A 10883-nucleotide genomic window follows, 5' to 3' on the forward strand; every position below is an offset into this window, starting at 1 on the left:
TGAGCAGGTGGCCCATGTACTGAGGGTTGGAATCCTCATTGCAGAGACTTGGGTTTGAGTCATTCCCTCCCTTTCACTCTCTCCCCATCCTTCTGCCTCATCCATCCATTTTCTTACAATAAAGACAAAAGACCTCATGTTCTGAATCATCTTACATATCTTCCTCTCTTGTACAATCACTGAGGTTCTCAGTGTAGAGCCCCATCTTCATCAGTAAGAAGAGACACATGCAAAGTCATTCATCTGTTCTGTCCCACCTCCAGTTTTCAGCTGTGATGTAACATAATTTAGAATAGCTCCTGCAAAACAGAGGAGTAAAGTGCAGGAATGAGGTAGCAGACAGTTGTAAGTGCTTGAAATGTAACAATGATGGGAGCTTATGCGGGAAAAGCAGGAGCAGAAAGGCAAAAATACACGTGCACACAGGCATTGCAGAAGCATTGCAGTGTGAAGCAATTGTGTTATTGTATATGTTCTTCACAGAAAATTAAGCACGGACAAGGAATCTGAGCTTGAAATAATAAACTGCAGAATTTTTATTTTGGTAAACATCGCAAACACCAACAGCGATTAAAAGTCGATGACGTAGCAGTGATTTTCAGAGTGTGCGGTGCGCGGACAAATTCCCCTCTCGCGATTCTCTGACCATTCAACCGGAAGTAAATAGTGTTCATAGCACAGTAACCATTAGCGAGGGGCGACTAAGTAGCAGTTTAAGCGCGGATGTTACTTAATTTATCGAGTTGAAATCGCTTACCATCTTCAGAGTTTGCAGGTTCAGGGTCGAGAGGCAACAGACCTCCCCTCAACCAGTGTTTCGATAATAAACACAGCAGGGAGGTTGGAGGAGTTGTGCACCACGCTCGGGGCCTGAAAAGACGTGTGCTAACCAAGCTAACTTTAGCCTGCGTTAACGCGGCAGCCGAGCTAACGTCGCTTTTAGCATCACATCCTCTCCAAAGACCGCTGAAGCTCCTGATATCACCAGCTAATGTTGGCTGTGCTTTTAGATAGATAAACAGCGGCAGCCCTGCTAGCTTTAACTGTGGCGGTGGTAGAGGGAAAGCTCGGTTGGATCTAAGATGATCATTGAAAACCTCGATGCCTTGAAAACATGGCTGTCTGAAACCCTCGAGCCCATGTAAGTATGGTTAGCTATACTAGTCAAATAACTTTGCTCATTTTTAGTTTGGCCAGAGTTACACAACCTGATATATATACTTAACTTTAATAAGGGTTGAAAAGAGTACCGGGAAATTTCACTCCGCTTAAAGTCTCCTTATTTTACTCAAGTAAAAACCAATCTGGTTGTGAAAAAAGTTCCCTAGTTAAAATGTACTCCGAGTAAACTGTATTCGTTACTTTAACAAAAAACAACAACAAAAAAAAAAGGGCAAGGAAGAGGGAAAAACTGTTATAATAAACTGTAATAATATGGTGGTGATAATATGCTGATTAATAATATTATAACGTAACAAAAATGATTAAAGAACTCTTAGTCTATAAAAAAGTGCCCTTAATGCACAGAACAACAGTAAACCCCTTTCCTTATATATTCAGGTATGAATATATAACTACTTAACTCAGTGTAGCCAGGCTAGAATTAACCAGATTAGAGATACCTAATGTGGCAGTTTTGTTCTTTAAACATTTAAAAATATACATATCCCATAACCAGCCAGCTTTATAGAGCACAATAAGCAGCTGTAATAAAGTAAGACAACACATAGATGCAATTAATATGTTGTTAACTGTTAATTTCTGCTATCAGGTCTAGGAATAACTAAATGAAGCACTGACTGAGCCAGGGTGGTAATATTGCTGGTATTTATATCATTTGAGCTTAAATGAGCCAAACTGGCAATTTAGCATCCAGCACGTTTACACCAATAACATTAATGTGTTCCTGCCAATATCTGCAAAGTTACTAGCTGTTTTTATGGCATGTTTTAAATTCATTAACTTACCTGCATTCTGCAGTTTTCATAAACAGCTGTGTCCACAGTCTTAAGTAGATGAAGCTAACCTTGCAAAATGAAGCTTTCCCCTTTCTGTAAGTTTACGTGTCTTATGACTTTTTCTCTTAACTATTGCAGCTGTGATGCAGACCCTTCTGCACTCGCCAAGTACGTTGTTGCGTTGGTGAAGAAGGACAAAAGTGAAAAGGAACTTAAAGCCCTTTGTATAGACCAGTTGGATGTATTTCTTCAGAAAGGCAATTATGAAAACTTTATTTTACAAGCCTTGTTACTTTTGTCATGTGGTCCTGTGTGTTTGTCTGTTTTAATTATTACCCCGTGGTCTTTTTTCAGAGACTCAGCCATTTGTGGATAAGCTGTTTGAAGCTGTTAACAACAAAAGCTACCTCCCACAGACTGAGCAACCACTCTCTGCGGTCAAAGTTGAGAAAGAGGAGCAGAAGAAAGATGAGGTTATCTTCTTTCAGTGTCAAGAATATAAGAAACAGCCTCATTTTGGAGATAATTTAGTTTGGTTACATGCAGACTTGCTAAAACTGTATGAGCAATCTCTCTTAATAAGCAACTTTCTTAAAGTTCCTTTTTTTCGTTTATTCAGGCAAATCGTGATGATGAACGAGACAAGAAATTTTCACGGCGAGTAAATCACAGCCCTCCACAATCAAGCTCTCGCTACAGTAGAGATAGCAGGTGTGTGCATTTGCCATTTCCAGTTTTTTAAACAATTTCAACATGTTTTTTCTTTTTATTAATTCTTGTGTTATTTTGCTTATATTATCAGGAGAGGAGATGACCGTAAGCGAGACGATCGCTCTAGGAAGAGGGACTATGATCGCAACCTGCCAAGGAGGGACTTGTACCGTGATCGCTACAATCGCAGAAGAGGCCGCAGCCGCAGTTACAGTCGTAGTCGCAGCCGCAGCAGGAGCTGGAGCAAAGACCGTATCCGAGACCGTGACAGAGAAAGGGACAGGGAGAGAGACAGAGATAGAGACAGGGATCGAGATCGCACCAGGAGCCGGTCCCTCAGCAGAACTCGGTCGAGAAGCAGGAGTAGAGGTCAGAACTTGATTAACCCAGGTTTCAAAAGTACCAGACATGTACATGCAAATGTTGGATTACAGCTGACTTTTCTTTTGTACCTAGAACGAGATTCTGGAAAGTTGAAGTATGATCATGACCGAGCGGACAGGTCAGAGAGTGGTGATGGCTATAACCCAGCTGCTCTTGTCTCCACTGCAACCACTTCACACTTCCCTGTGCCAACACTGAGCAGCACTATTACAGTCATTGCCCCCACACATCATCATAGCAACAACACCACAGAGAGCTGGTCAGACTTCCGTCCTGAGCACCCTATGGATCGGGTCCCTTTCAATAGGGGCCCCCCCCCTCAGCAGAGGAATCGATGTCGTGATTATGATGGTAAGGAAAGATAATTCTACTTTTTTTTTTTTTCATTTAATGTTTTTAGGTTGTCTATTTTGTTCTTGGTTGTTGTATGTTTGGTTGTTCTACATAGTTCTGTTTTCTTTTCCAGAAAAGGGCTTCTGCATGCAAGGGGACTTGTGTCCTTATGATCATGGAAGTGATCCAGTTGTAGTGGAGGATGTCAATTTGCCCAGTATGTTGCCCTTCCAACCTCCACCAATTCCAGGTGTGGAGCCGCCACCACCCCCAGGCCTCCCACCGCCACCGCCTCTTATGAACCCGCCACCTGTGAATCTTCGGCCACCCGTTCCCCCTCCAGGTGCCCTTCCACCTAGCCTCCCACCTGTTGCAGGTAGAGATTCAGATAATAATTAAGAAACTTGATTCTGTTTTTCTCTAAGACTTGGATTCAGGGTTTAAAAAGTAGTAGTAATAGGTAGAACAGGTGCAAACCAATTTTTAAGTTTAGGGACATATTTAGGACATATTTAAGTCATCAAATTCCTACAGGTATGCAACTAAAGATTATAATTTGCTAATGCATTGCTTTCTGTGTGTTGTGTTTTATTCTTTAAAGTACAAAATGATATATATGTGCAGAAAAAGGCTATTTAAGAGGTTATCTTTTGCTGTATCTGGCACAGGCCCCCCTCCTCCTCTTCCTCCACTGCAACCAGCAGGCATGGATGCTCCTCCCAATTCCATCACCAGCTCTGTTCCCACCATTGTCACTTCTGGGATGCGTTCCTCACTTCCACAGCCCTCAGTGCCACGCTTCACTTCTGGTAGTGGCTCTTATGTCTTATGTAGCATGTTTAATTTTATATTTATAACTCGGTTACTGTACCTTGTGCCGCCATTTGCTGAGTTAAATTATCCTATCTGCTAACCAGAGCACTATGACACAGATGTGTACAATCCAGAGGCCCCCAGCATCACCAATACTTCCAGGCAGATCTATCGTCACCGAGTCAATGCCCAGAGACCCAACCTTATTGGTCTCACTATGGGGGAGGTCGACCAGCCGCAGAGAGGTATTTTGAACCATTTGAACTTTGAAAAGATTGTCCTTAGTTATGTATGCATTTAATTTACTGCAATCGTAAGTCTCGCCCCAGAGTTGTAATCTGCAGAGTTGTAATTTGTGAGCCACATGTGTTGGTCTCACAATTAACCTGTCAGTGATTGTTCCATCAGACAAGATTCCCAACAACAGCATGAGAATTGTCATGGAATCTGATTCGAGGAAGAGACCAGCTGCCTCCCATGATGGAGGGCTACCCTCCAAGAAACCTTGGTTTGACAAGTAAGAAACCTTTTTTTTTTCTGTAGTATGTAACAATAGCACATGTAAAAAGGGGTGTATTTTGCAACCTTTCAATTTGTGAATTTTCTCTTCTCTTCTCTGCTCAGACTCAACTTTAACAAACCCAACCACCAGGGCTGCCACAAAAGGGCTCAGTTCTCTCCTAACGCCAAGCTGCTTGTTCGGCAAATTCCCCCCGAGCTCAACAACATCAGCAAGCTCAATGAGCACTTCAGCAAGTTTGGAACCATCGTCAACCTGCAGGTCAGTTCCCAGATATGGACAGTCCCAGCTTTGATCATTAGTGGTTATTAAAATGTGTAACCACTGTTTAGTGCAATCAGATGCACTGTTCAGTAGGTAGTTGATGTGTGAACAGTGCATATGTGAATCTGGTTTTAAAAGGTTAAGGAGTCACAGGTGGTTTGGATTAAACCTCCATATTTTCTTTTAGAAATTTTGGCCATTTAAGCTATCTGATAAACTGGTAATCAGTGAAATAATTTATAACTGTTGTCTAAAGCTGATGGGTAAAGCTGATGTTTGCAAGTGGCTGAGCTGACTGCAGCTTTGTAACAGCTACCTACACACACTAGATTAATCCTCTGACATAATGAAATCAAATATTTGAAACCGTTAAAGACACTTTGTTAGCATTTCAGCCCTCAGTTGCTATCCCCTTGAGTGGCCGTGGTTTTCAGATTGTAATGATGTGTTGTGCTTTGCCTTTGGTTTTTACAGGTGGCCTACCAGAATAACCCTGAGGGGGCACTGATCCAGTTTTCCTCTCCAGATGAGGCCAAGCGTGCCATGCAAAGCACAGAGGCAGTTCTCAATAACCGTTTTATCAGGGTACACTGGTTCCGTGAGGATGGTAGCGAGGCCCAGGGCCAGTCTAAGTTACAGCAGCAGTCGCAGCCACAGGTAGCCACTGTTAAAGTTAACTGTCTCTCATAACACACTTTTGCAAACTGTCCTTTTTACACAAGCAACACATCCTGGCAGTATTTGCTTTTCCTGTAATTTTCTTTAAAATAAGATTCACTTATGACCAAGTGGATTCATTGTGATCCCCGGCATTAGTTACAGTTATTTAGTTACATAGTTACATAGATGTTTTCACTCAAGTTCAGAAGCCTTTTACTCTAGCATCAGGGGTTTTTTTTTGGATATTTTACAAAAACAGGGCATGACGCACTAGATTGTTTTCTCCTGGCTCTCACTTTGCCATATGGACAACAGCACTGCTGTTATACCGGTCCTGCCTGCACGTACAGTACAGAGAACTTGTTTTGTGGTCTAAAAAAAATAAATGCAGCAGAGGCAAATCTGGAAGATAGACAATGGATTTATCTGTTAAAATGCCTTCCATTTCACAATTGTAACACCTTCTTTGTTTTTCAGCAGCCTCCAGCCACTTCCCTGAAGCAGTCTGTCAAAGATCGTCTGGGACCCATGCTCCCTACAAATTCAGAGCCCAGCCAGGTATCCAGTGCAGCCTCACAGGTGTGTGTGGGTGATCTTGCTGAGGATGTGTTTTGTTGCGTATACTTGTCAAAATTTGCCCAAGGTGTGTATAAACATTTCCCCCCCTCGTGTGTGCAGAATCCCACTAAGCTGTCAGTGAAGGATCGTCTCGGCTTCTCTGCAAAACCAGCAGCTCCTGTTGAAAAAGTAAATGTCCACTCTGTGTTCAGAGGTTTTTGCATTCCCTTAAAATTTACTCCTTTTCTTGCAAATGTCATCACTTTATCCCAGTTTCAGGTGTTTTCCACATCCACGGGACTCACAAAGACTGTATACAATCCTGCTGTTCTGAAGATGGCACAAAGGACCTCCGAGGAAGCTTTGAAGAAGAAACAGGTGAGAAATGGATGGGATGGTGGAGGGAACAGAGGGGATTGGAAAGATTCGTAAATCAAGCCAAAATTGTAATCATTTACACAGGAAGCCCTAAAACTACAACAGGATGTAAGGAAGAAGAAGCAGGAAATATTGGAGAAGCACATCGAGACACAGAAGGTAAGAAGCAGAAGGAATAAATGCCTGTACCTGTTTTTAATTTAGTTCCAAAATTCCTCAGTGGACTCTGGTTTATTTGCATAGATTGGTATGTTTTTGAGTTATAATATTATTATTATTATTATGTATTTTCACTTGGAATTGTCTGCTCATGTGACAGCTTCTGATATCCAAACTTGAGAAGAACAAATCAATGAAGGCAGAGGATAAAGCCAAGATCATGGAAACTTTGGACATGTTAACCAAGAACATCACCAAACTGCAAGAGGAGATTAAATTAATCTCAAGCAGCAGCAACCCACTACGGACAGCAAAAAGCAAGGCCCAGGTAGTGTTATCTAAAACGCCCTTTATGAAGCTGATAAGAACCTGAGAGATTATTAATTTGATTTCGATTTCAGTTGATTGCCTTTTTCCCCTTTTCTACTAGTGTTTGTAGTATGTAGCCAACATTTAGTTAATAGCTTCAGGTTTTCATTTAACTGGTTTTTACTCGCAGGCACAGAAAGAACTGCTGGATGCAGAGCTGGATCTGTATAAGAAAACTCAGGCTGGAGAGGACACAGCTCTGTTGAAGATCAAGTATACCCAGCTGCAAATCGAGGTATTGAATTAAAAACAAAAAATCAAAACATCCCACAAACTTGAAATCATGTATAAAACTGCTGCTTTCATAGTAGCCACTTGAGGGCACTCCTGCTCTTGTAATTTCAAATGATGAAATTTAATCTCCACCACAGCTGTGATGTGTACTCTGTCTTCTTTCAGGCGGCTAAAAGGGGACTCCTGTCACCAGGACGAGGCCGGGGTGCCCATCCTCGAGGCCGTGGTGCCGTCAGGGCTCGGGGAAGGGGCTCCAGGGGGCGGGGGAGAGGCGTGCCGCTGCACGCGGTCGTGGATCATCGACCAAGAGCGCTGAAAATTTCTGGTTTCACCGAGACAGACCGCATAGACTTGCTGCCACATTTTGCTGTAAGTCAGTCTAAAGCTGTGAAAAGGACACTTGGTACCAGTCACTGCTGTGTAGAAGTACAAAATGACACGGTGTTAAGGTTTTACATTTAGTGAGCATACAGTGCCCATATAAAAATAACCAGTTCACCTTCCTATATGTTCAACAAAGAATATCAAAAATATTGATATATTCTATGCAGTCTGTAGCTGCATTGCATGAGATGTAAAAATTGACCATATTCATAATTTCCAATATGCTTAATATTGGCTGTGCAAGTTACAGAGAGTTTAAAACTGACTGCAGATTAACAGCAAGCCACGTTGCAATGCTCTCTCTGGCTAATTGGTGTTTGGGTGTAAACATGGTAGCGTTCCAAGTCTGTGTGTCTATTTTAGCTGTGCACATGTAGCCTTTAATGTCTGGACCAACTCCGCACTGATGAGTTGTTACGTAAACTAAAACGGCGTTTCCTTTTCTAGAGGAGTGAAAACCGTGCAAAACATTTGCGTTCCTGAATGAGCTCAGTAATTTAATCACCACTGTCTGCAATTCACCGGAGCCGGCAGCGGCGTGTCATTCAATTCTCACTTTTCCACTGTCAGCATGCCTGCAGACAGTACACATCTTTTCACATCTTGAGTACTATTATTGTTAAATATATTTTTATCCAAGTACAGAACTGTGGTATTGGTGTTACAGTACTGATACGCAACCATTAGAGTTTTATGGTATTGTATCATTTATTGCCATTTCACTTGAGCATATCAAGGGTTTTTAAGTTATATTGTCCAGTTTTTGTTCCCTCTAATGTCAAGCTCCTACGCAACCAGACCTGCCATCAGTAAAAAAAAATATGGTACTCACTACTACTCAGAGGAAACCTGAGATGCACAAATGTATTACTGATATGGTTCTTCAGATATACTTTTGTCTAATGTGTATCATTTTGTCAGTCTCTCCTGAATATGTTTAGGTATAGACATTGATAAATTTAACAGATATAATACTGCAACTAATCATATGAATGTAGTGATTAGGGACCTGGTAATATTCCTGCAATATTTCAAAGAACTTTTAGAACAATCAGCACCTAAACACCAAAAAATGTTTGTTTAGTGACTAAAATGCATGTTTTTCACAATTTTGAAGCAATTTGGAGAGATTGAAGATTGCCAGATTGATGAAGGAAACCTGTCTGCGGTCATCAATTACAAGACGAGAGCAGAGGCAGAGCAGGTAATGCATTTATTACACAGTTTAACATCCAAAGATGTTTTGCATTGTGACTCAGTACTGGATTGCAAAGGATGGGCCACAAAAACCTGCAGTTAAGCCTGATGTTGACACCCCCCCCGCCTGCTTTATGTTGTCTTCCTGTAGGCGGCTCTTCATGGAGTGAAATTTAATAACCAGACTTTGCGCCTGGCTTGGCATAAGCCTATCACCACTCTCACTACTGCAGATGCTGACGAAGCAGAACCAGAGGAAGATGAGGTTTGTGGATATTTCTCGCTTTTCTTTAGTGGTGGTATGGAGCTGCTGATTGAGTGTGAGGTCTTTCTGACACTCATAAGGAGAGGATTAGGCTTATTTCTTCCTCATGTTGCTAGAACATCCGCTTGAAAATGTTTATTTTAGTGAGGACATTTAGATGTGCTAATCTCAGTAAAGCTTATTATGTACGTTTTCTGTATTTAACGTCCACAAGGGGGAGCCATTTCACATTATACTGGGCTATGTTGGGAGCAGAATCTTTGTGCATCAGGATTTCTTCCGGCCCATCCTGCCACTGCTCGGTCAGGCTGAGATTGCTTTTGACTCTAGGTCTAGTTTCTCAGGATGCTCCTGATAGTTTTTAGGGATGCAAAAATGTTTTGTTGGCTGTCACACATCAAAGTAACATTCACATGAATGCCCATGGTTTCCCAGCAGAGTTCTGTATTTTAACTACATGATCATTACAGATTCACTTAATCTGTAGGTTGATTAATGTTGTGGCTGATCAGTGTACATGAATTTTACACAGCCGCTCAAAACTTGATTAAGCAGGTGGGCTGGAGAATTTAGTCCTTATTAAGATCTTTTCAAACGAAAAAGATGTCTTGTGGAATTTTCAGGTTTTTTTTTTTTTTTTTTAATCAACTACCATGTGTAGTAATCAGCCGTTGTTTTTTTTTTTTTTTTAAATCAGTACCCAGAAGAGTCTCTAAGTGATGATGCGCTGCTGCAGGATGATGACGAGGAAGATGATGACAACGAGCCTCGCCCCTGGCGCAGATGAGACTCACTCAGATGCATTTATTTTTCTGTTGGTTGCACTGGTGTGGAGGACAAGCAAAGTCCAGCAACTTTATAACATTTCAGTGCTTGTTTATAAATCAGCAAGACACATTTCACTTTGGCTTGATGTGTTTTTTGTCCCCCCCCCCCCCCCGAGCTGATGTAACTGGCAGAAAAACTATGTACAAATTTGATGAATTTCAATGTGTATACCGGATGCAACAGTGCTGATTTTTTTTTTTTTTTTTTAAATTGCTCTTAATGTAGACATTGTTTTTCTTTCTTGTTATTTTGGTTCACAGAATACAGTTAATTTGTCGAGACATGTGACAGCTGATCAATCAAAGACGCATTTTTTTGAACTCGGGGACAAAAAAAAGCTGTGATATAATTTAACTGAATGACTGTAGCTTTTGCAGAATAGCGTTAGGTTGAATTGTTTAAATGCTTGTGTGTAAATATTTTATGAATGGATTTAAGTGATTTGTATGAAAGCTTGGCTTCTAAGTTCTTTGCTTTACTTTGGATTGTACAAAAAATAAAGAATTGAAATGGTCTAAAAACATTCTGCCAAAAGACAAACAACCCCCCCCCCCCCTTTCCCCTTTAACCCCACACCCCCCTATCCCCGTCAAAAAAAAAAAAAAAAAAAAAAAAAATGGCAGTGGAAAAAAAAAAAAGTTAAAAAGAGCTAAAAAAAAGACCATTTCAAAAAACAAAAAAAACTTCCTCTTCACCTAAGAGCAAACTTCCTTAAAAAAAAACCAAACTGTCAGCAGGTGTAATTTAAATTGGTAAGTTCTATGTAGCACCAGTTCTCATGTCAGGGTAAGACAGACGTATATATATATTCTGTATATCTGCAGAACAGAATGCCTTTTGCATGGCTTGACTGAAATATTCACAATTT

At 41.1% G+C, this 10883-nt stretch overlaps 1 protein-coding gene across 2 annotated transcripts; it reads left to right on the forward strand.

The window, feature by feature from the left end:
* Nucleotides 1-664: 664 nt before the first annotated feature.
* Nucleotides 665-10588, forward strand: rbm26 (RNA binding motif protein 26). Of its 2 annotated transcripts, none has more exons than XM_030726105.1 (22): nt 665-1141; nt 2097-2215; nt 2313-2431; nt 2578-2669; nt 2761-3038; nt 3126-3404; nt 3520-3762; nt 4055-4195; nt 4304-4444; nt 4608-4716; nt 4824-4980; nt 5458-5640; nt 6121-6222; nt 6322-6390; nt 6475-6579; nt 6664-6738; nt 6899-7066; nt 7238-7342; nt 7507-7710; nt 8843-8929; nt 9074-9187; nt 9885-10588. In XM_030726105.1, the coding sequence occupies exons 1-22, from the start codon at nt 1083-1085 to the stop codon at nt 9972-9974; spliced, it is 3039 nt and encodes a 1012-aa protein (XP_030581965.1). In that variant the 5' UTR covers nt 665-1082; the 3' UTR covers nt 9975-10588. The 2 variants fall into 2 exon arrangements, with proteins under 2 accessions (XP_030581965.1, XP_030581966.1); XM_030726106.1 differs by having other exon boundaries at nt 1083-1141; nt 6124-6222.
* Nucleotides 10589-10883: the final 295 nt, after the last annotated feature.

The sequence above is a fragment of the Archocentrus centrarchus genome, chromosome 3, assembly GCF_007364275.1.
Source record: "Archocentrus centrarchus isolate MPI-CPG fArcCen1 chromosome 3, fArcCen1, whole genome shotgun sequence".
Classification (NCBI taxonomy): domain Eukaryota; kingdom Metazoa; phylum Chordata; class Actinopteri; order Cichliformes; family Cichlidae; genus Archocentrus; species Archocentrus centrarchus.